We start from the raw sequence: 24,203 nt of genomic DNA on the forward strand, positions 1-24,203 counted from the left end.
CGCTTTGCCAGAAGACTCCAGAACCAGAACTTAGAATCCAGACTTCAGAACTTGCAGCAGAGAGGCCTAGTCCAAAAGTTGAATCCTTCTCAGCAGGCCTCAGAATCCAGCCACCTAACCAAACTAGTCAACAGCCGGGCTGTGCTGTTCGCTTCTGGCTAGAACTTTTGCCGGAACCAGAGACCCAGACCGCGGTGCCAGTACCAGACCCAGAAAGCAGAGCTGTATCCAAGCCGCAGACCAGACTGCTGCGCTGTGCAGTGCCAAGAACTTTTGCCAGAACCAGATATCCAGACCAGCAGAACAGAGAGAACCGCAGCTAAACCTGGTGACCAGATCTGTGACGAGGCCCATTCCTTCCAAAATTAGGAGTGAGTATCCAGCCAGAGCTGTGCAAAACCAATCTCTTGAATTAAAATAATCTAATTCAAACCATTTCCACTTATTTAGAACTGCATAGAAATCGTGTCCATTCTGTGATTTCAAACCTGTAAAAATGTCATTTGTCCTTCTGAGCTTTACTTTAATTTGAGAAACTACCTCCACTAAATCGTCCGTATCTTTTGAACCGCGAGATTTAACTTTCATTTTAAAGCTAACAATCTAAGCCTTCCAGCAAGCCCAAAACCGACTTTCTACTCCTTATAGTTTTTCTATAATCGCTATCGACGCACTCAGAAAAAGTGCAGCGAATTGCAATTTGACTCAAATTTCTCCACCTGTCAAAAATAGCTGTCCTCTTGTTTCCATTGCTGAAATTCGTTTTCAACCTGATAATCCCTCATGAATCATTGCTAGTGTTGACCTGAACTAATTCAAAGTAGCTGTCACCCACCCTGAATCTCCTATAGGGAATTAAAATCATTTTAGCATATTTTCACTTCATTGCAAATCACATTCAAAGTATTTCTGCATGTTTTAAAAGCATACCGGTTGCTCTAAGCTTGATAGGGGGGAACAGAATTTGTATTGCATTTGATTATATTCCTGAAAATTGTGTGCTCTTTTCCATATCTTTATATTGCATAGGGGGGGAGTGAATTGTCAAAAGAAAGTGATTATATTATCTCTTGTTGAAACCATATCAGTTTATTTCTGTGCTGCATTCTTTCCATCATTGCTTTTCCTTGAAATCATAAGAGTATTCTCAGCTACCTTATCCTCTCTATACCAACTGCTAAGTAATTAAACATAGTGTGCTAGTGTAATATTATCCATTGTTGATCACCGTCATATTCATAAGTGTGCTATCAAATATGAATTTATAAAAGTGTGATATATATATATATATATATATATATATATATATATATATACTGTTTAATTTGTAAAATAAATCTTTTAATTTGCAAAACAAACCTACTTCTTGGCTCAGTGAGGTCAGGGGGATTCAAAGAGAGGGGCGTTATACAAGGGTTTATCATCCAGATCTATGAACTTGTCTTATAAAAAGATAAATAAGGGCTTCCCTTGGGCATACCAGAATACGCATTGACTTAGTTGGAGTGCTGAATTGAAGTCACTTAACAGTATGGGTGGGAGTGGATGGATGGGATATGGGGTGGGTGACTCAATGGAGGGATGGGATATGGGATGGGATGGGTGGGGTTGGATGGGTGGATGGATGGACGCGATTGTGGATTGGGTGGGTGTATAGATGTTGGATGGATGGATGGGTGGATGGGATGGTGGGTGGATGGGATTGGCTTGGCAATGGGATTGCGTTTCAGGTGGGTGTATGGATGAGATTGCGTGTGGGGGGTGGATGGGATTGCGGGTGGCTGGGTGGGATTGTGGGTGGATGGATGGGATTGTGGGTGGATGGATGGGATTGTGGGTCGGTGGATGGATGAATGAAGGGATTGATGGATGAGATTGTGGATGGATGGATGAGATTGTGGATGGATGGATGAGATTGTGGATGGATGGATGGGATTGTGGGTGAATGTATGTATGGGATTGTGGATGGGAGGGTGGACCGGTGGGTGAAAGGACCCTCTTTAACTAGAACAAATGTTTCCTGAGCAATTTTACTTATTCATCTATCCGTCTCTCGGTGCCTGGATGCCCATCGGCTTTGGCGCGGTATAAGTATTATAACATAACCTGGATGGGATTGTGGATGGGTGGCTGAATGGGTGCGATTGTGGTTGGGTGGGTGACTGGATGGGATTGTGGATGGGTGGGTGAATGGAAGGATAGGATTGGGGATGGGTTGCTTAATGGAAGGATGGGATCGTGGATGGGTGGGTAAATAGATGTATGGGATCGTGGATGGGTGGGTGAATACATGGATGTAATTGTGGATGGATGGGTGAATGGATGTATGTAATTGTGGATGGGTGGGGTAAATACATGGAGTGAATTGTGGATGGATGGGTGAATGGATGGGATTGTGGATGCACATATGGGATTGTGAATGGGTGGGTGGGTGGGTGGATGGATGGGGTTGTAAATGGGTGAGTGGTGGATGGATGGGATTGTGGATGAATGGGATTGTGGATGGGTGGGTGAATGGGATTGTGGATGGGCGGGTGACTGGATTGATGGGATTGTGGATGGGCGAATTAATGGATGGGTGGGATTGTGGGTGGGTGAATGAATGGGTGGGATTTTGGATGGAGAGGTGGGTGAATAGATGGGATTTTGGATGGATGGATGGATGGATAATTGAGATTGTGGATGGAGGATGGGTGAAAGGATGGATGGGAATGCGTGTGGGTGAATGAATGGACGAGATTGTGGGTGGGTGGATGGATGATGAATGTGATTGTGGGTGGGTGGGTGGATGGATGGGATTGTGGGTGTAGGGTGGGTGGATGGATGGGATTGTGGATGGATGGCGAATGGCTGGATGGGATTGTGGATGGTTGGGTAAATAGATGGATGGGTTAGTAGATGTGATTGTGGATGGGTGGGTGTATAGGATTGTGGGTGAATGGGTGTGTGAATTGATGGATGGGATTGTGGGTGGGTGTATGGATGGGTGGGATTATGAGAGGATGGATGGATGGGTGGAATTTTGGGTGGATGGATGGGATGATGGATGGATGGGTGGGGTGAATGGATGGATGGGATTGTGGATGGATGGATGGATGGATGGATGGATGGTGGAAGGATGGGATTGTGGACGAATGGTGGATGGATGGGATTGTGGATGTTTGGGTAAATAGATGGATGGGTTAGTGGGTGGATGGGATTGTGGACAGGTGGGTGGATGGGATTGTGGGTGAATTGGATATGGGGGTGGGTGGGTGAATGGGATGTGGATGAATGGGGTATGGATGTGACTGGGTGGATGGGAGGGGTGTGTGGATAGGTCAATAATAATGTATTTCTTATATAGCGCTACACGGCCATAGGTCACAGAGCGCTGAAATGCAGAAGACATTATTATCCATAGAGTGGTACTCAATTTATCAGTTGAGACCCTGCCGGGATTCAAATCTGCCACAGCAGGGCGCACACAGATCACAGGGGTGAGCGCGTAGCTCACTGTGCTATCTGCCCCTGGGATTGGGTGGGTCGATGGATGGGACTGTTGGATGGGGAGGATTGGATGGGTGCGTGGCTCGATAGAGTGCTATGGAAATGGTAAGATCACTGGGCATGGTACTGCAGTAAATACTGGCGCCGGCATGTCCGGTGCAAAGAAGCGTTGTGCAGAGCCAACACAATGCTGCGCGGAAACTTCCTGGTGGCGGAAAGGTTTTCGTAGACCATCAGCGCTTGAAATAAGATATCGTTGATGAGGAATCCGTGGAAGGAACATTTACCAGAAAGAAGCTAATTATTTACATGTCTGTGTAAATAATTTGTTCTTTAGACAAGAAGTGTAAGGACACACATGACCAGTCCTTGAAATATGAAGCAAGATTTAGGGTTTTTTTCAGTTACAAAACCACTCCCTCTTTTTGCCTAGACAGCCGTCTGCTGCTAACTAACTGCAGAAGAAATATTTAATCTGAGGAAAGTTTACAAGGTACTAAGAATGATGCTTTTAATATGTACGCACACACAGACCCAAAATATCACTATGGTACTTAGTTTGTGACCTGCAACTCAGGATTTGGGTCCCCAGGGTGTTAGTTTCAGGAAATCATTCTCTCTCATGGAACATCAAAAGTGAACTGGGGGAACGTGGCCGCAGAAGTGCTGTCTGCTGAAGGAGAGCACCAAAAGTTGCACAGCCACTGAATCACGTTGCAAGTATCTGCTCTCGGGGTGGGGCGCCCTAGAGAGAAAATAACAGCGGTGCATGTGCACAGGCCTCAACTCCCAAAGAAAGCAGCACATTTCAGATGGCTGCCGAATGCTTCTCAACAGCTTGCCCATGCCATGCCTCATCTCATTCAATTACCAAGGCAGAGCACGCACAAGGTGGAAGACCGGGATTTTGAAGAATGAATTTCACCAGGTTCTTTTTAGTGCATTTCTAGGGTTTACAAGCACTACAATTGTGTGAAAACCCACACTGCCTCCAGGTTTACCAACTGGTGTCTTTTGGTGTTCCCTAGTGCCAATCACCCACTCTCTCCTGACACCAAGCAGCATTACAGGTACTTGCACATGTAGGATAGGAATGGTATGAAGGAAGCGCCCCTGTCGATACCTTTATTCTACCAAGCAGTAGATGGCATGTTATGTATAACATGTGATTCTAAACTGATATAAGTTGTAGAAAGACTATTGCTGTTTAATTAATATTTGTCTGTTTCATAGTTTTAAGGAAGACTGATAAATCGGAGATGGTCGTAGTTTTTTAGGTGCCCAGCACTAATAGGTATGATGACACTAGTAAATATTTGAAGTTAGGAACATCTATGTCGACACATTTTAGTTTAAACACAAACTTCTAAATCATATACCGAAACACTAGATGGGAACATTTGCTAAACTGCAATTCGATGGTGGATTTGCTGCTTGATAGCTATTTTATCCGTAAAGTAACTTGATTTTTGTATGTGGAGAACCGCTTATAAAGCTTGGCCAGTTAGTAATTCACATGCATGTGTGAGGGGACATAGCTTACAAAGGCCCCAGTTTTAACATTTAAAGAGGCAGTAGGATGTTGATGGGGCCTGCCTGTGGTTTATACAAAACAAACCAGTTTGAAAGATGAGGAAAGCAAGGACAAAGAGTAACAGAATCCATTTGAAACTAATCATTCCTCTCTCAAATGGGCATCCGTCTCTGACAATTTAAGATTTACCCTTGGAAAAGCCCACTGTGCACCCACAACTGCCACATTAGTCAAAGAATCCGATGACTCAAAATGTTTTTAAAAAGTCTTAAGACTGTACAGCTTGAGGCCCAAGCCATTCCCTTTACTGATCATCTCCTTGTTTCTGTTTTCCTTGAATCTACTTCCTTTCTGGTCACCCTTTCTACCTTCTTCACACACCACCTCCTCTTCCTGGGACTGTCCCTTTTCTCATTGCCCTCTACTCATACTTTACTTGTGTCTGCTATTTTCACAGGTTTCTAAACCAGGCTTTGCATCGACTCCTCTCCGCCTAGCAGCATCGTGGATCTGTGATCCTTCTTCCACGAGGGTCAAAGTGGAGTACACTTACAATTCAGGCGCAATGACAACACCTGTTCCACTGACCAACATCCAAGTCCTTTTACCTGTAGAGGAGCAAGTCACCAATGTGGAGCTGCATCCGGCTGCAAGCTGGTGAGTCTGGGAAATTGGTGGATTGTGAGTCTGATGGGTTGCATGTAACAGGAAGAAAAGTAGTGTCATGAATGAGTGAGTTTTGGGAGCATAGAAATATCTCAAGTCTGGCCATGGCAGCTGTATGATGCGTTCAGTCTGCTTGGATGTCCTTGTTTTTAGGCATTTGTAGACGCATGCTTAAGGTTTCTCCCCTGATGTCAATACTGAGCTTTGAGACCTGCAAAAATCTTTGCGTCCTTTAAGGGAATAATTCATTTGACCCTTCACCTCATTTGCCCATAGGTGCAGGGGGAAAAGGTGGCGGGCAACTCCGTTGGTGCTACATCTGCCTAGTCCAGGTCAAAGGGCTTCACAACAAGGGAAAATACAAAACATTCTTACAGGCCATTAAACAAGAATGTGAAAATAACTATCATACTTAGCCTAGCGACATTTCAGATAGTACAAGTGCTAGAACACAAATAGGAAGGAAATGGGAAACAGACAGGCGGCTACCGTACTAAGCCTGACGACATTTCTAAAAGAGCCAGAAAATTACAGAAGGTGAGGGAGAGGGGATGAGAAGGAGGAGAGGAATAAAACAAGCAGCTTTCGTACTAGGCCTGACGACATTTCAGATAGTGATGGAGGGGGAGGGGGGGCTATAACAATCAAGGGGGGGGGGGACGAAACAAGTTACTATCATACTAGGTCCAGGGACCATTCAGATAGAGTAAGTGCATAGAAAAAGAGGGGAAAGAGAGGGAGAGAAGGTGGGTAAGGAAGAGGAGAGGAGAAGAGAACAGAAAATAAAACTGAAAAGAGGGAAGAGCGAAGACAATTGCAGTGAGGCACATAATGTTGCAAGAGAACAAAAAATGTGGCAAGGAATTCACAAAGACAATGGGCACAGCATAATTCAGGGACAACCTGAGTGGGAGATCCAGCATGAGAGTTGAGGGGGTGAAGCCCCAAGAGTCAATGTGTCCAAAAAGTAAATCCAAGAGTTGGCAAAAGTCATTGATGGTGAACCCTCACGTGATTCAAGACAACTCCAGCAATGAAAAGGGGGCGGGGGGACCAGAAAGGGGGGAGGCGGGTGGCACACAGCAATGTAATGGGGGCCAGAGGGGTATGGGCGGCACACACAAGTATCACGGGGGGGCAGAGAGGGGTGAGGAGGGTGCGGGGGTAGGGAGCACAAACACAAGTATCACGTGGGGCCAGAGGGAGGGGCCAGGGGGCACACTCGTATCACGTGGGGCAGAGAGGGGGTTGGGGACACACCCAAGTATCACGGGGGACAGAAGAGGGGCACAAACACAAGTAACACTTGAGGGTTGGGGCACACACCGAGTATCATGGGGTACAGAGTGGGGTCGGGGCACAGACAAGTATCATGGGGGGGGGACAGAGGTGGGGTAGCACTTAGACACCACTCGTGGCTATGTAACTCGGGTTATAAACCAGAGACTCGAGCAACAATCCTCAATAAACCAATTGAAGAGTCAACCTTATTTGGCAAGGCAGCTGACAAAGCACTGGAGATGGCTAAAAAAGCATGACCCTGAACCAAATCTCTAGTAAACTGTTTGTCCAGCGTGGTGGACAACATCTGGCGGTCCTTTCTGTCAAAGCCTTTCTCCTGACCTCTATCAAGTTTCGTCTCTACTGGCTTCCCTCGGTATTTGCAGCAAGGATCTTCCACCACATCAAATCACGCAACAGCAAGGATTTTCGCCGTGACAAAGTTAGGGGTAGGAGTACAGACACTAGAAACTACCCTACCCCCACCAAAAAAATGGCTCGCCCATCAGTGTTCCCTCCCATGCATCTCCGGTAGGATGTCGAATAACATATACCCACTCATGGGAGGGAATTACTTCAGATCAGTTGGTGCTACACTATGGCCGAGGGGTACTGTATAGAATCCCAAAAAAAAAATACCATCTGCCAAAGACAAGAAAGATGGCACCAGACCATCTCCTCATCCTGCAGTCAAAAGTGGAAAGCCTGCTTCAAAGGGGAGCTATACAACTGGTCCCAGTTGTACAGGTAAGCAAGGGTATTTATTCAATATACCTCCTTGTACCCAAAAAGGATCTGACCATGCATCCTGTTTTAGATCTGTGCCCTGCAAACTCGGAAGTTTAGGATGACAACTCTGCAAAAGGTAATTCCTCTTCTAAAACAAGGGGATTACATTACAACATTGATATGAAAGATGCATACTTTCATATTTCAATGTTGCCGGTGCACATGAAATACCTAAGGTTTATAGTGGGAGAAACTCACTATCAGTTCAAGGTTCTCCCATACTACATAGCCTCAACGCCAAGAGTGTTTACCAAGATGCTAGCAGTAGTAGCGACGCACCCCTGCAGGTAGTCTATTCCGGTGTAACCTTAGCTGGACAACTAGCTGATAACAGGAGACTCACATCAAGCGTGTCTACAAAACACCTAAAAAACAATAGACCTTCTCTTTCAATTAGGATTCTCCATCAACAAAAAGAAATCAAGTCTAGTTCCCAGCCAAGTAAAGCATTTTTTTGGGGCTCTAATTCGGACGGAAGACGGCCTTGTCTTCCCCTCCAATGAGAGGGTACAACACATGCGGTTTCAAACCCCTCTGCATATAGCCATTCACCAGATAACTGTATGAAAGGCTATGTGCCTTCTAGGAATTATGACTTCCTGAATTTATCGAGTGCCACACGCTCGTCTGCGCTTGTGCCCGATGCTAGTGTGGCTCTCGGGCCAATGGTCTCCGAAAGTCCTCATATTATCACTGAGATGGTTGACAAGGGAACACCTTTTGAAGGCGAAATCATTCACCACCTCCTCAGTGGAGGCCACTATCACCACAGAGTAATCCCTGTCGGAGGGGAGCACACCACCTCCACCAAACCGCGCACAGCACTTGGTTACAATCAGTAGCAAACAAGCACACCAACCTAACGGAGCTACTGACAATGTTCAAAGCTCTAAAAGCGTTTCGACAGCTACACGGGAAGTCAGTCTTACTCTTAACATACAGAACCCCAGCTATGTTTTATATAAACAAATTGGGGGAAGCGGCGCAGCACTCTACAGTGCTGTCCAGACTAGCCCAAAACATATGTAAGTGGGCACTCAAGTACAAAATGTTCCTCCTGTCACAACACGTTTTAGGGGAACACAATATTCTGGTAGACTTGCTCAGCAGAAACGTTCAACTGCCCGCACAACATGAGTGGTGCTTACATGCAGACATTTTACACATCTTTTCAGACTGGGGGCATCCAGAGATGGACCTTTTCGCAACTCGGGGAAAACTCACATTGCCCAAACTACGCACCCAGGTATCCCCAGACAAAGTTCAAGGGGAGCGGTCTCTTAATAAAGTGGTCAGTGAGATTTGCTTACGCCCCCATCCCGGTTATCCCCCTCCCCAACACCTCTCCTCAACAGGATAGTACACAAGGTGCACCAGGAACAGGTTACTCAAAATTCCCTATAATTAAAGCTTTCATGCACGGGGGAGGGGGGTTTAAAGACTTGGTACAACGTCCTTTCATCGCCTGCCTGTTCATCCGAACGATGAACTCGTCTCAGTACTTATGAAGATTTTCTTCACATAAACCTATGTAATTGGAGCTGTATAAAGCTGAGAGGGAGGGGAATAAGTGAACCTGGCTTAAGTCTATGAAGATTCCAAATCAAAACCTAGCAAAGGGAACATATGTGAGCAAGAAGCTGCAAAGAGAAGTGCAGAAAGTGGACAGCAAGAGGGAACCCGTAAGTGGGGAAATGCAAAAGTGTAAGAGCCCAGCAAAGCTGATAAGGCATAAATCAATAGACTGTGGGAGTCGTAAAAATCACAGCCGAAAAGTGAGGGATTATCTTAAAGAAGGTTGCCATAAATACTTCACCAAAGGGAATATCAATCTCTGGAGTGTTGTGAAGGAACTACAATTACTCTAATGAAAGAAGCGACGATAGACTATAGATGAAGGTCCTACGGAATAAATACTAACCAGATAAAGGCATTTATACAAAGAGGCCATCGGAAAGAGCAGTACATCAGAAGAATCAAGTCAATCTCCTGAATCGTTTTGGTTTAGTTTCTTAGCGGTAGGGTCAGGATAGAACTGGGTTTGAACAGAGGACTTTACTTTCTGTGGGACTTCTTGATGAGACAAGCACCTTAAAGGGAAATCCCTTTAGAATAGGGAAAGCTATACCATTTTCTTATCATTAAAGTCATTTAGAAATGTCATCAAAGACTCCGACTCCTCCTTCAACCCACCACAGCCCCCATAATTTGGATCCTTTTTTTCCACACGCTTCGCACGCAATTCGGAACATGCTCGATTATGATAATTATCGAATTACAGCGTCAGTATGTTGGGGCCTAAACCATCTGGTGTCAAACATTGCAACCACTGCAACTCTAAAAATATATGCGTGTGGTGTCTTGGAGTAGGACATGACACGGAGCAATGTGGTTGGTGATGGAACACTCAGTGAAACTGGTGCACAGCAGACCGCCATCTAAATCCTCGGCGAAATCGCTCCCACGTTCATCGGAGCATGATGCCGAAGATTCGACGAATAAAAAATATCAAAAGTGATGTCGCCATTAAAGAAATAGAAGAAGCGTTCAAAGTCTCGGAGTGAATCTCAGCATTTCTCATTGTCGTTGCACAAGAAAAGCACAGATGCGATTCTGACTCGAAACGAAAGGGGTGCGTTTCCTGCGAGGGGTGCATTTACCCTGCGAAGGGTGCATATACGAAGGAGTGGGAAGAATTTAAAAATGAAATGCTTAATGTCTTTGAGAAGGCCTCGGCTGGTATGGCTAACGCCTCGATGCCGCTGGATGATCTGGCTTCAACTGCAACCCGTCGGTCCAGCACAGAGGAAACTAGCAAGTGTTTTGCACTCCCTCGAGCAAGACCCCGCAGGAAAACCGCTTCCTGCATGGAAGCAGTCGGTCGCCCCCTCTGGTCAAGAGGCTGCTTGAGCAGCCCTGCAATATCAAAGCTTTTTACTGCACATACGTTTTGTGTTCTTTAGATTTAATGGGGTCAATATTTGACAAGGATGGCTGACCGATTCCATTCAGGTTAGCGCCGATGGGGGGGTGTGGCCTTGGATCCATTGCTCATTTTTTTTTTTTTATGGTTGTCCAAACAGGATTGCCTCAACTGGCGGAGGACTGATTGAAATCGGTTTTCAATGCTTCTGTCCGTCTTCTTTATCTTCTCCCTCCATGTGATTGTATTATTCCTTCTCTTTCTATTCTTGGTTGGCTCTTTTCATTCACGTCTAAAATTCTACTTTCTTTGATTATTCTTTAAATCTCTCTATGGTTTTGCCCCAATCTATCTTTCCTCTTTGGTATCTTTCTACACTCCAACTTGTTCTCTTCGCTCCCAGTCTCAATTTTAGGTCCCAGTTCCTCGCCCTCCCTATGCTAAGTCCCATTTTCTTTCCTCTTCATTTATTGCACCTTTTCATTGGAATTCTCTCCCACTTTCTCTTCTCTGTACTCTTTATTTCATCCCTCACTAAAAGCCCATCTTCTTGATATTGATTTACAAGATTGTGTGCTTTATATTGTCATATGTATTTTCATTTTATTGTATTGTTTTCATTACCTATGTTCAGCACTTTGGCTTAAAGCGCTTTCTAAATTCCAAATAAAATAAAAAAAATACCTTGACGATGCCAGTGGGCTGGACATGAAGCTTCAACAACTCATCCAATATGCACACCTGAATTCCCAGTACCGCAAGGCGTTGGGGCTTGGCGTGCTGTCGAAGCCAGTGTCGCAGTACGACCTGACTGGCATCCTCGACTGTCTGCTGCAAACTGAATGAGCTCTGCAACGCGGCTATAGCCGATCCTTTCATTGCGTTGTGGCAGCGTCCGTGCACGACACCAGCAGGCGACACAGAACTCACAAAATACAAGCCGGCAAGAGATGTTCTACTGCTTTTAACATCCCATCCGAACCCGAAGGGGCTGGTGCTGCAGGCTGCAACAGTCACGCCAAGGCCCTTAACCTCGACATCGAACCTTCCAACTGAAAGGGAGTCGAAGAAAAAAGGTCTTTGCCTCGGGTGTATGGCCTTTAAGGCAGCAAATACCTTGTGTGCCTTCTCCAAGTTCTCCCAGACTATTTCTGTGTGTAGTATATCTGAGGCGGTTGACCACCTACCAGAAGGGGGAAGTCCAAGCTGGTTTGCTCGACATAGTGCCAGATGGAAAGGAAATGGCCTGCCAAGCTCTCCTAGCAGGTTTGGACGCGACTGACTGCATGGGTTGTATGATGGGCACCTCCACAGTCTTGCACAGGTCAGTGTATCTTGCAGGGGGGAGGGGGTTGGGGCGGGTCAGGGTTTTCACCAAATGTCCAAGCAAAATTGCTCAACATTACCTTCAATGGGGACATCTTTTTGTTCCCAAAGCTGACGAGTCCCTAGACAAGTTTGAGTACTCTAAGCTCACATCCAAGTCATTGGGACTGGGGGTGCAGCAGCAGGCCCCCCCCATGCCAAGCTTACTCTTTCGGATCCAGGGAAAGGGGGGCTACAGCAGATACTCCACTTTTCCCTGGAGGTTAAAAGTGCCCACAAGCCTTAGCTTAGCAAGGGCAGCGCAGGTTGCCACAGCCAGGTAGAGACTGGAGAGGAGCGAGGCAGTTGATGGCAGCAGCAGTGTCGACTTCCACGGCACCTCAGAAGCCCCTTTGAGTTAGAGATCTACTGGGGAACCATGGGATATCAATACTGACGGGGCACTTCCTGAATCTGGTGTTGGTCAGGGGGAGGTACATAGTATTTAATGAGACTATTCCCATCTGCTGGTCTGACCACTATGCCCAAATGTTTGAACTAGCTATAGGAGGAAGGTGGATGGGGGAGGAGACTGCCAGACCACCTGCCCTTACCCGTAAAGTTATGGATCTAGATAAGATTTCAGGTGAAAAAGTACAGATGAGGTTGGCAAGTATTGATAACATGTTGCCAAGCAAGGATTATTTCAATATGGGCACCTCAATATTGTAAGAGATTTGTTCCAATTATGCCCCCTTGGGACCCAAGGGTACTAGGGTTTCTAAGCCTTGGTTTACTTCTACGGTGGTCCCACTTTGAAAGCAAATGCGGTAAACCAACCAATTATGGAGAAAACTTAAGTTAGCAGACAACGCTAAAATGGCGTTGAAGACCTATAAGCTAGCCATCTTTGAGACTAAAAGGTATTTTCTCCATGGTGAGATTGAGCAGGCTGGGAACCAGCCAAGAGAAGTGTTCTCAGTGGTCTCTTAATTTCTTTAAGCCAAAATCAATAGCTGCATTTCTTGGTACCTTGCAGATACAGGCGAACGCTTTCAATCTTTTGTTCAAGGAAAAGATTGAAGCAATACAGAAGAGTTTTCGGGCATGGATGAGTGGGACACGGCCTCCAAACTTGCAGGTAGATGTTGTAGCACCTGTAGGGGGGGGGGTTGAGGGGAGCTTTGAGTTTCGACTGGTGACAGAGGAACTGGTATCTTCCCTCATAGCAAACCTTCAGCCAACCAATAATCTTGCATTTGTGTTGCCTGCCTGCACTGCCAAGGCGGTTAGCCCAGAATATTGCACCTTTTATGACCACCTTTGTGAACAAATCTTTGACACAGAGGGCTGATGCATTAAAAAATGAGACGGTGACACCATTATTAAAAAAAACAAAAATTTGGACCCAGCTGTTCTGAAGAATTATCACCCGGTTGCCGGCCTTTCGTGGCCAGCCAAAGTGTTGGAGAAAGAGGTCACCTCCCAACTTCAAACCTCTGTGGAAAAAGAGGGATTACTGGATGAATTCCAATCAGAATTACGTCCAAAGCACAGGACCAAGACAGCTCTCCTGGCAGTGCATGACGACTTGTGGCGGGTCAACACTTCTGTTGATGCTGTACCTATCTGTGGCCTTCGACACTCTTGATCAGTGTCATATTAGATCGCCTAAGGAGGGCTGGTAAGGTTTCCGAACAGGCCATTGAACGGTTCAGGTCTTTTTGGCAGATAGATCCCAGTGAGTGACATTTGAGGGCTACACCTCCAATTCTATTGTTTTGAGGTCTGGGGTGCCACAGGGATCCTCTTTGTCTCCCATCGATTTTTAACCTGTACATGCGCCCAGTCCCAAATATTGTAAAGTGTCATGGGTTAAGTTATGACTCATACGCTGATGACACTCAAATTTATATTAAGATTGACTTTAATGAAGGCGTCCCCTAGGTTATCAATCAATGTCTGGTAGACATTGATAAATGAATGGCCAATAATCTGCTGCAGCTCAATGCAGCAAAAACCGAGATTATTTTGCTTGGTCCCAAGCAGCGAATCCAGAATGCCAAGGAATCCTTTGCCACTAGCATCCTTGGTGAGTGTTAGGCAGAATCACATACAGTACCCTTTGGGAACACTACATGCAATTAAGACTACAAGTGTAAGCACAATTTCACCTTTGGTACAAGCCTGTACTACACAGTAAAGTGGTAGCGATGGCTGAGCAGCCAGACTTATCTCAAGAGTTTAAGTGAGCAGTAGAACAAGTTACACAAAGGACCAACTGATACAGTGATTCAAACAAACACTCAAGGTTTTTTGGTAAATGAATTTCTGATGTTTGTTAATCTGCTTAGAATCACATGCTGTGCATAGTCCGACATCCAGTGGTCACTGCGGAGTATTGCATTTTGTTTTTCGTAGTCGAAAAGGGGACGTCGACAAGGCGTGTCTGTAACACTATCCCTATAGTGACGTGCAGTGTACCCACAATCCCTCACGCGTCGAGGTCCCTCAGATTGTTTTTTTCCACCCAGATATTGGTCACCTTTATGCAGAGCTCCTCGAGAGACATTGCAAAAACTTTATTCGACCTTTGGTCGTTAACTTATATTATTACTTACATCCCTCCTTAGGCGTCGTAGCTGCGAAGCTGTTCACCGCCGATCAAAATCTCAGACGGCGGTGCCTTCGACGGAGGAGGTTGTTCGGCGTTCGCCGAACACGTGGCCTGGCCTCGACGGCCAAATACAGTAGGGAGAGTGGGGTCGTGGGACATTTATTGTTTCTCTTTTGAGAATGCCTTTCCCTTTCCTTCGGGGTTGTCACTTGCAATCGGTTCCTCAGCAATGGAGAGGGCACCCTTTAGGTTTTGCCCGCGTTGCAAAGGCAGGTTTACCTGGAAAGACCAGCATAAACGGTGTAACCGTTGCTTGGCCCTCGACCACAAAGAAGACGGCTGTGCGGCCTGTCATCTCCTTAAACCGAAGACTTTAAAAGACCGCAGGGTCAAAAGGTGGGCAGCCTACGCCATGTCTAGGTCTGATTCATCACCCACCGCCGCTGAAAGTGACGAGGAATGTGACAACCCGACGTCCGTTTCGGAAGTCGTAGACCTCTCTAAGTAGCGTTCACGCTCCTTGTCGTCTGTCCCTGGCCCCGACAAGCTCGGCTCATGCCCAGCTTATGGGGATAAACACCCCGGCGACAAGGACGCACACAGAAAATACTGCCATAAACACACGACCTACGGCTCTTCCTTGACGAAGAGAGCATTAGCGCCAACGGAGACGCAGGTCCTACCGGCGGCCTCCTCAGACCATAAGAGTCTTAAGCCCCCCTCGCAACCGGAAAACGCAACAAGCGACTGGGCTACCCCCAGATAAGGGCGCCTTCACTAAACCGCCAGACGACGCGCACCGTCAGAGAGCGCCCGTCGGCGTAGAGAAAGTGACGCCTGTAATGTCGATGCCGGAGGTACCCTCGACAGACAGTTTAGTTGTCGAGAGCCTGGCACGGATTATTTCCACCGATAGCCACAGACGGACAGCGAAAGAAACATCGATCACCGCTCATAAGGCCCGGGAGACGCCAAAAAGCTCAGAAGGAAGGCAGGAACCGCCCCCTCCGTCGAGAGGGACTCCTAGCATACCAGAAGTCTTTTCAGAAGGCGAGGGGAACCTTTCTTCAACGTTATGGGATAGGTCGAAGCATTTTCTAATGGAAGGCCATCCCTTTCCCCCCCCTGACTGCTCTGGGGTACCTCATGAAACCCTAGAGAGACTCCAGTTCTGTATGGACAAAATGGAGAGGTTTATGGAGACTCGGAACCTTCCAACACCCAAGAGATCAAGAGAGGGACCTCAGGAGGATCCCAGGGCCAAGTACCCTAGGCTGTTTGATCCCCCCCAAGAGGATGTAGATTTATATGACCTCCCTGGAGAGGACCACCACTTTCAGGAGGATGATGAATTCTTAGGCAATGAAGGGGAACAAAACCTTGAGGAGGAAGGTTTTGAAGACAACCCGGATATGGTTGGTGGGGGCTTCGGAGAAGACCCAGAAGAAGGCGCTTCACAGCCCTGGCAGTCCCCATCAGCGTTTTCAGACCCTGATGCCATAAACCTGTCCCCACCCAAGGACTCACCTATTCGGAATACGTCACCTATAGACGATCAACCGACCTTTAATGCACTACTACGCAAGGCAGCAGCGCATTTCGAGATCGAGACCGGGGAAACTTCTCCTGACATCGACTTTGTAGAAAAGATCTTTAAGGAGAAACCCCCTGTTAGCCAAACCATTCCCCTTCTTGCCTCAATAAAGAGACAAATTATTCCTTCACTATCCACTCCCACATTGATCAGAGGGGTCAACCCGAGGATAGAAAAATGATTTAGTCCTTCTCCATCGGACCCGTTATACATCAGGGGCCACTCTGTACCAGACTCCTTAGTGGTGAAAAATACTAGGAAGAGAGCTGGGGTCCCGCTGTCAACTAGCGAGGCACCACCAGATAAAGAGGGTAAAAAATGGTATGCCCTAGGAAAGAGGATTACAGCCTCAGCTGCCTTTTCCGCAAGAATTACCAACAACAACTCTTTGCTGGCAAGTTACGCAGATGCACAATGGAGCAAACTACGTAAGGACATTGAGGAGGTACCGTAACCCCTACGACTCGGCTTCTAGCCACAGTGACTGAAGGGACCTTAGTCAACCAAAGCATCATTAAAAATACTCTGAATGCTGCAGAAACGGCTGGCCATTCCCTAGTCCAAGGAATCCTCCTCAAATGCCATGTATGGCTACGTAATTCAGGCTTTAAACCTGAAACACAAGCATTTCTAATTAACAAACCTATAGAAGATGCAAAACTCTTTGGTAAGGCGGTGGATGAGGCAATAGAGACCGCAAAGAAGGAATTTTACACCATCAAAACCTTAGACCAAATTTCAAGGCCTCCCAACAAACGTGGTTATGGCAACAAACGCTTTTTTCGAGGCCAACGCCAGCAGCAACAACAGCAGCAGAAATACTCTGCAGGTAACTGGTCCTCTAACCAAGACACCCGTGGACAATACAACCAAAGAGGACAACGTTGTGGCAAGGGAAGAGGTCGGGCTCCCACCCCTAGAGGTTCCCAAGCCACCAACAACAAATGACTCAAAGATTCGGGTCCCCTCCCATGCTTTGCAGGTCGGGGGCCGTTAACATCCTTTCTTCCAGCATGGGAGGGTATAACATCAGACCGCTGGGTACTATCTACCATAGCCTGCAGTTACTGTATAGATTTCAACAGTTCCCCTACATACAGACCCCCAAGGGGACGACGCATGTCGCCAGAACACCTTGCTATCCTTCTTCAAGAAGTGGACCAACTACTAGAAAAGGAGCTATAGAGATCGTGCCACTATCCCAGGTAACGGAAGGTATTTATTCAGTGTACTTCCTTGTACCCAAAAAGGACTTAACCATGCGCCCTGTACTAGATCTGCGCCCAGCGAACAAATTTGTCAAACCTCAAAAGTTTCGTATGGTGACTCTACAGGAGGTAATCCCCCCTGCTTTCACAGGGAGATTACATGACAACACTGGACATGAAAGATGCATACTTTCATATTTTAATGTTGCCAGCGCACAGGAAATACCTCAGGTTCATGATAGAGAGCAAACACTACCAGTTCAGAGTGCTACCATTCGGCTTAGCATCAGCGCCGACAGTATTCATGAAGGTACTGGCAGTGGCAGCGGCCCACCAGCGCAGGTTATCCATCCCAGTATACCCTTACCTCGACGATTGGCTCATAACAGGGGATTCTTACGAAAAATGCTTCTCAAATACCCAAAAGACTGTAGACCTTTTATTTCAACTGTGCTTCTCCATCAACGAGAAGAAGTCCAGTTTAGACCCCAGCCAGATCAAACAATTCCTAGGGGCTCTAATTCGAACAAAGGACAGCCTTGTCTTCCCCTCCAACGAGAGGGTCCAAAACATGCTGTTTCAAATCCCTCAATATGTGGCCGGTCGAGAGGTGACGGTACGCAAAGCAATGCGCTTACTAGGAATGATGGCGTCATGTATTTACTTGGTACCTCACGCACGCCTGCGCATGCGCCCAATGCAAGAGTGGCGCAAGAGTGGCTCAACAGCCAGTAGTGTCAGGCCAGCGGACAATGGGACGATCTAGTGGTGGTCTTGCAGGCCTTGGTTCTCTTGTTACGGTGGTGGTCGAAGGAAAACCTGGTAATAGGGAAACCATTCGCCGCCCCCGCAGTGGAAGCCACTCTAACCACAGACGCATCCCTCACAGGATGGGGGGCTTACCTATCCCATCAGACTGCTCACGGAGTTTGGACTCCGAGCGTAGCATCCAAGCACATAAAGTTACTGGAGCTACTAGCTGTGTTCAAGGCACTGAAAGCCTTCCAGGCACACCTGCAAGGGAAGACGGTGATGATCCTCACGGACAGCACCACAGCCATGTACTACCTCAACAAGCAAGGGGGCACTCACTCTCCAGGACTGTCCAAGCTGTCCCAGAACATCTGGAAGTGGGCTCTCAAACACATGTTCCTACTGTCACAACATGTACCAGGGGAACTCACTCTGCTAGCAGACGAACTCAGCAGAGACTTCCCTCTGCCCTTAGTGTACGAATGGCGGTTACACAAAGACATGGGGATTCCCAGAAATAGATCTGTTCGCAACTCTGGAGAACTCCCAATGCCAAGATTACGCCTCCAGGTACCCCCAGAACCAATCCAAGGGGAACGGTCTATCGATACCATGGTCATGGAAATTTGTTTACGCTCCCCTTTCCCCCCGACTCCCCTTCTCAACAAGATAGTGCACAAGATGCACCAGGAACAAGTTACCATGATACTGGTGGCCCCTATGTGGGCCAGACAGCCTTGGTTCGCTCACTTGATGGAGATGTCCCTATCTTCTACAGTGAAACTTCCCTGCCCGTAAAACATGTTGTCACAGCACAAGGGCAGGACACTGCATCCATGCCCTCAGACCATGAATTTAGCAGCCTGGCTCCTGAGATCATAGAATTTGGACATTTACAACTCCCACAGAGATGCATGGACATTCTCAGGGAGGCTAGAAAGCCTAACACTCGTCACTGTTATTCTAGCAAATGGAAAAGATTTGTCATCTGGTGTAGGGGAAGGAGCATAAACCCGGTTGACTGCTCTCCTACACAAATTGTTTTGTACCCGATTCACCTACTAGACTCAGGCTTGGTGTTTAACTCTATTAAAGTTCATTTAGCTGCACTTTCCGCATACACCACTTCCCAACTTAAAGTGTCATGGTGGAAAGTCCCAGTTATTAAAGCCTTCATGGAAGGAGTGAAGAGAATCCACCCTCCCATAGCTAATCCCGCTCCCGGATGGGACCTAAATGTGGTACTAACCAGGCTCATGGGGTCTCCCTTTGAACCCATGCACAAAGCAACACTTAAAGACCTCACTCTTAAGACTGCTTTTCTAATAGCGATCACCTCCATAAGGAGAGTAAGTGAACTACAATCGCTCTCTGTACTAGACCCCTTTATAACAGTTCACAAGGATAAGGTGGTTCTACGCACACACCCTAGGTTTGCGCCAAAATGTATCTCTAAATTCCATGTCAACCAATCAATAGAACTACCAACGTTCTTTCAAAATCCTTCAAACTTAGGTGAGAAGAGCCTGCATACACTGGATGTTCGCAGAGCCGTGATGTTTTATATGGAAAGAACTAGACCATTGAGAAAGACTAATCAGTTCTTTGTCTCGGTGGCAGCAGGAAGAGAAGGAGATGCAGTTTCAAAATCCACTATTTCTAGATGGATTGTACAATGCATCACTCTCTGTTACGCTCCTGCTAAGAGAGAACTACCCTTCAAGCCTAGAGCACACTCCACTCGAGGCACCGGGGCTTCCATGGCTTTCATTGCAAATGTCCCTCTTGAGTCCATTTGCAAAGCGGCAACCTGGAGCTCTGTTCACACCTTTACAAAACACTACTGTCTAGATGCCCACTCTAGAGCTGATTCCCAGGTGGGACAAGCAGTATTAAGACATCTTTTTTCTACTGTTCCTTCTCACAACCCACCTCCAACTCCGGGTACTGCTCGCTAGTCTATGCACAGCATGTGATTCTAAGCAGATTAACAAACATCAGAAGACAATGTATTACTTACCGTAAAAGCATTTCTGATGGTTGTTTCTGCTTAGATTCTTATGCGCCCACCCTTCCTCCCCGCTCGGATGGAAAGAACATAGACTTTCTTCTATATCTCTTTTCTGTACTCACTCACGTCTAATAGGTTCCCTCAGGGCAGAAAAAATACAAACAGAGGGACCTCGACACGTGAGGGATTGTGGTTACACTGCACGTCGCTATAGGGATAGTGTTACAGACGCTCCTTGTCGATGTCCCCTTTTAGACTACGAAAAACAAAATGCAATACTCCGCAGTGACCACTGGATGTCAGACTATGCACAGGTATCTAAGCAGATACAACCATCAGAAATGCTTTTACGGTAAGTAATGCATTGTCATACATTTATTTACTCAGAAAGTATTACACTAGCATAAGCAGCTCAATATCACACACTAATAAACCACAAAATTACAACCGGTAAGTAAATGAACAGGTTTAGCACCCCAGAAGTGGGAGCAAAATGGCACTTCAGATACTTAATACAGGGGTAAAAAGACAAGGTTATAAGAATAGACAGCCCAAATACATTCATAGGCAGGGCAGAGGATTTCAGTTAACTACAACCAGCAATTCTTCTCATAAGCCTGGGCCAAAGGCAATGGTCTTTGTATAGGATAGCACAGTTCTGGTAGATAATGGTTAAGTCTTTGCCACAGAGTTTAGAAGAATTTGGCTATGCGAAAGGTTTGACTAATGTTTAGGGAGGGACAAGCCTTCGAAGTTGAGGAAAGTTTCACGCACTTTCTCAATGGCCGAAAAGATTTTCAGACCGCATTTGCACAGTACCTTGGTAATGAAGAAGAGCTGTAGCTGAGGCAGTTTTTTCTGGGAGTTCGAGCAGATCCCGCTGTTCCTGAGCTTCAGTCGTGGGGAGAAGGAGGACGTTGGGAGGTTCCTGTATTGCCCAGGGATGAGGCGAAAAGATTAGCAAGACGTTGGTTTAAGGTGCGAGTGCCTTAAAGTCCATGAGCTAGTTTCCTTCCCTCTGGCTATCCGGTTTTCAAAAGCACTCTGATGAAAATTCGACCAGATGGAGATGGTGTCCAGGTGGCATGCGAGTTGCTTGTTCACACCAAACTCAAGGGAAGAAGTTAACATTGAAGGGCTTCTCTGTCGATGGAGTTTCAGGCAATTTGGACCTGCAGCAGGGCTTCCCCGGTCGTCCAGGAGTTGCAGCAGTCCTCTTCCTTCAGCTCATCTTCGGTTCTTTCGTTCCAGTGGTCAACTCTGCTTTCCATGTCCCAGAGACCTGCTTTTAAACAGTTTTCCCCCATTCATTCCAGCCTGGCTGTCACTTACACAGCAGGGTGGCTGTCCTTGCCGGACAGCCAGCCTGCCAATCACGGCAGATTGCATTCAGGTCTCCTAGCAGACTAAGCACAGGGAGTTTCAGGCACCTCCCTCACATCCTGTCCACCCCAGACACTCAGGCGCCAGAGGAGGGCTTCAGCACTGAAGCCCTTCAAAGGCCAACGAACAAAGGGACCAAACCTGGTTTGGCGTACAGAGACAAACGCAAGAAGGACTTTTCCTAAAAGAAATGGCGAAAAAAGATGACTGGAGTCTGTTTTTACAGACGGGTCTGGGGCGCCATATTGAAAAACATGGCTGACCCGATTTTTAGCTACGGTTGTTAGCGGTGGGAAAAAATCACGGTAGTTGATCTAAACCACTGCCACCAGCCATTTAAAGAAGGAAAAGGTAACATTTGACATGAGTGTTTTGACTCGGGGGAAGCTAGCCAACCCCTCCAGCACTCTATAGGAAAATAGTGGGTCTTGGGTCAGTACATTTAAAGAGATTAGTAAAGTCAATTTAACTTTACATGCTCTGGGAGACAGTAGTCAGTCCCAGAGAAGGTATTTAAACCTTGGGAAGTCTGAAAGACATCCCTGTGTCACTGCACTGAAGGTGCTGTGTGATACACAGAAAACGATGTTGCCACTGGAGTGGTTTTAAGACTCCATAACTAAAGCACACATCAAAATACATAGAAGAGGGGGGGGAAAAGGCTCACACTCTTCCCAGGTAGAAGAATCAAATCCTAGAATTTCAGCAGTTGCTGGGGGTCGCAAAAGGTAAGGGAAATTAGCACATTTAGAGAATTCTCCCTAACAGTGAGAAGTTACAATATGCCTAAAAAATGAAGAATCTGGGCTATGTGTGGCAGGAGAACCTAGGAAGTGAAGCTTAGGTGGAGGCCATGATTAAGGCAGTTTACTACTCCCTGCACATGCCCAGGAATGTGTTACCATTCCTACCTGTGGAAGACCGTGCCGCTGTCGTGAGGGCCATGACAAATACTCACCTGGATTATTGTAACAGCCTGATGGCGGGCATCCTGGCCAATCAAATATACAGATTACAGAAGGCTCAGAATGTCGCGGTTAGGATAGTAGGCCGGCTGGGTAGAAGGAAACAGGTTTTCACGGCTACGCAGAACCCCGCACTGGTTGGCAGTCAAGGATCAGATTACATTTAAGGTGGCCTGCCTAATTTTTAAGTGAATAAATGGGCTGGCCCCTGAGTGCTAAAATCTGTCGATACTACCCTGCAAGGTAGTTACGCTCAGAGGACCAGCTGCTGCTGAACATTCCCGCACAGTGTGTGTCTACAGAGGCAATAGGTGGTTTGGAGTCTATTGACCATATCTGTGGAATGAGCTACCCTTGGAGATTAGGTCTTGCCAGTCACTATCCCGTTTCCAGAAGTTGCTCAAAACCTTCCTGTTCAAATATAAGCTGGTTAGATTAGCAAGGGTTTATGTACATGAGCTATTTATGCCTAATTTTGAGGTCTTTGTTTCCATCTGCGCCTGTATACAGTTAAGTCTGTCCCGAGCGCATTACAAATGTTCAAAATCAAATCAGGGAATCTCCAGATTCTTGGGCAAATGATGGGATATCCCCTCGGACGCCAGAGTCCTCCAACTAATCGAGTGGGGCTACTGCCTTCCATTTGTGAAGACCCCAGGGGAGACTTTCACCCCCTCCACCGCTGCCGGAGAGGGAGCTATTGTAAGAGCTGCAGGCCCTTCTGCTGAAGGGAGCAGTGGATGCAGTTCCAGCCAAGGAGATAGGCTTAGGCTGGTACTCCTGATACTTCCTGGTTCCCAAGAAGGTGGGTGGCCTCCATCCCATCCAAATTCCAGAGGAAGGAAAAATCCAGGAGGGGGACGTTGAAGAAAATTCTCCAGGCTCTACAGCTCCAAGACTGGCGGGTGTCGCTGGACCTTCCAGACGCTTACTTTCACATGCCATTCTACAGGAAGCACAGGCAGTTCCTCAGGTTCATCATTGGGGATGCACAAAGCCAGCCTTAAACATCTGACATACAAAACAGCCTTTCCTATAGCCATTATATCTATCAGAAGAGTCTGTGAATTACAGGCGCTGTCAGTACAAGACCCTTTGTTATCATACATAAGGCTGAAGTGGTGCTATGCACTCACCCTCGATTTTCACTGAATTATTTATCTAAAGTTCATGTGAACCAAACTATAGAAATCCTGCTTTTTCCCAAAACCAAACAAACGCAGCAGAAAAGAACCTCCATACTCTAGATGTACGCAGAGTATCAGGATTCAGGGGGCTGGGACACCTAAGTCACACCAAGTACGCTCTCTAAGACCGCCTGCAGCGCAAACAGGCTCATCTCCGTACCACAGGGCTGTTCACCACGGTTCCTCTGTGCATGCCTAACACCAGCTATCTCATTGCAAATACCAAAATGTATGGGGAAGTAGTTCGCGGTTTACTGACCGCTGCAGGTTGCCATGGAGACGTTGGCATCCCCTACACGTTCGGCGTCACTAATCCCGTTCAGGGAACAGCGCTGAGAGCAGTCAGTTGATTAAGGGTACTTAGGCTACACCCACCCGTATCTCTGATGCATATGATTTTGTTAAGTTCCTTTGGTTTTCCTGCTACTTTTGGCTCTTGCCTGATACCGAACCTTTGCCTGCCCCTCTACCTTGATCTGTCTTGTCCATTGCTCGTTG

At 46.8% G+C, this 24,203-nt stretch overlaps 1 protein-coding gene across 4 annotated transcripts in view; it reads left to right on the forward strand.

The window, feature by feature from the left end:
• FCHO1 (FCH and mu domain containing endocytic adaptor 1) overlaps nucleotides 1-24,203 on the forward strand; it is a 1,111,213-nt gene that overhangs the window by 1,041,756 nt on the left and 45,254 nt on the right. For all 4 annotated transcript variants that reach the window (XM_069648666.1, XM_069648689.1, XM_069648674.1 and 1 more), the window contains exon 26: nucleotides 5,481-5,680. In XM_069648666.1, the coding sequence (XP_069504767.1) occupies nucleotides 5,481-5,680 (200 nt within the window). The remainder of the gene's footprint in view (nucleotides 1-5,480; nucleotides 5,681-24,203) is intronic.

This window comes from Ambystoma mexicanum, chromosome 1p (genome assembly GCF_040938575.1).
Source record: "Ambystoma mexicanum isolate Mex_15411 chromosome 1p, UKY_AmexF1_1, whole genome shotgun sequence".
In the NCBI taxonomy this organism is placed as follows: Eukaryota; Metazoa; Chordata; class Amphibia; order Caudata; family Ambystomatidae; genus Ambystoma; species Ambystoma mexicanum.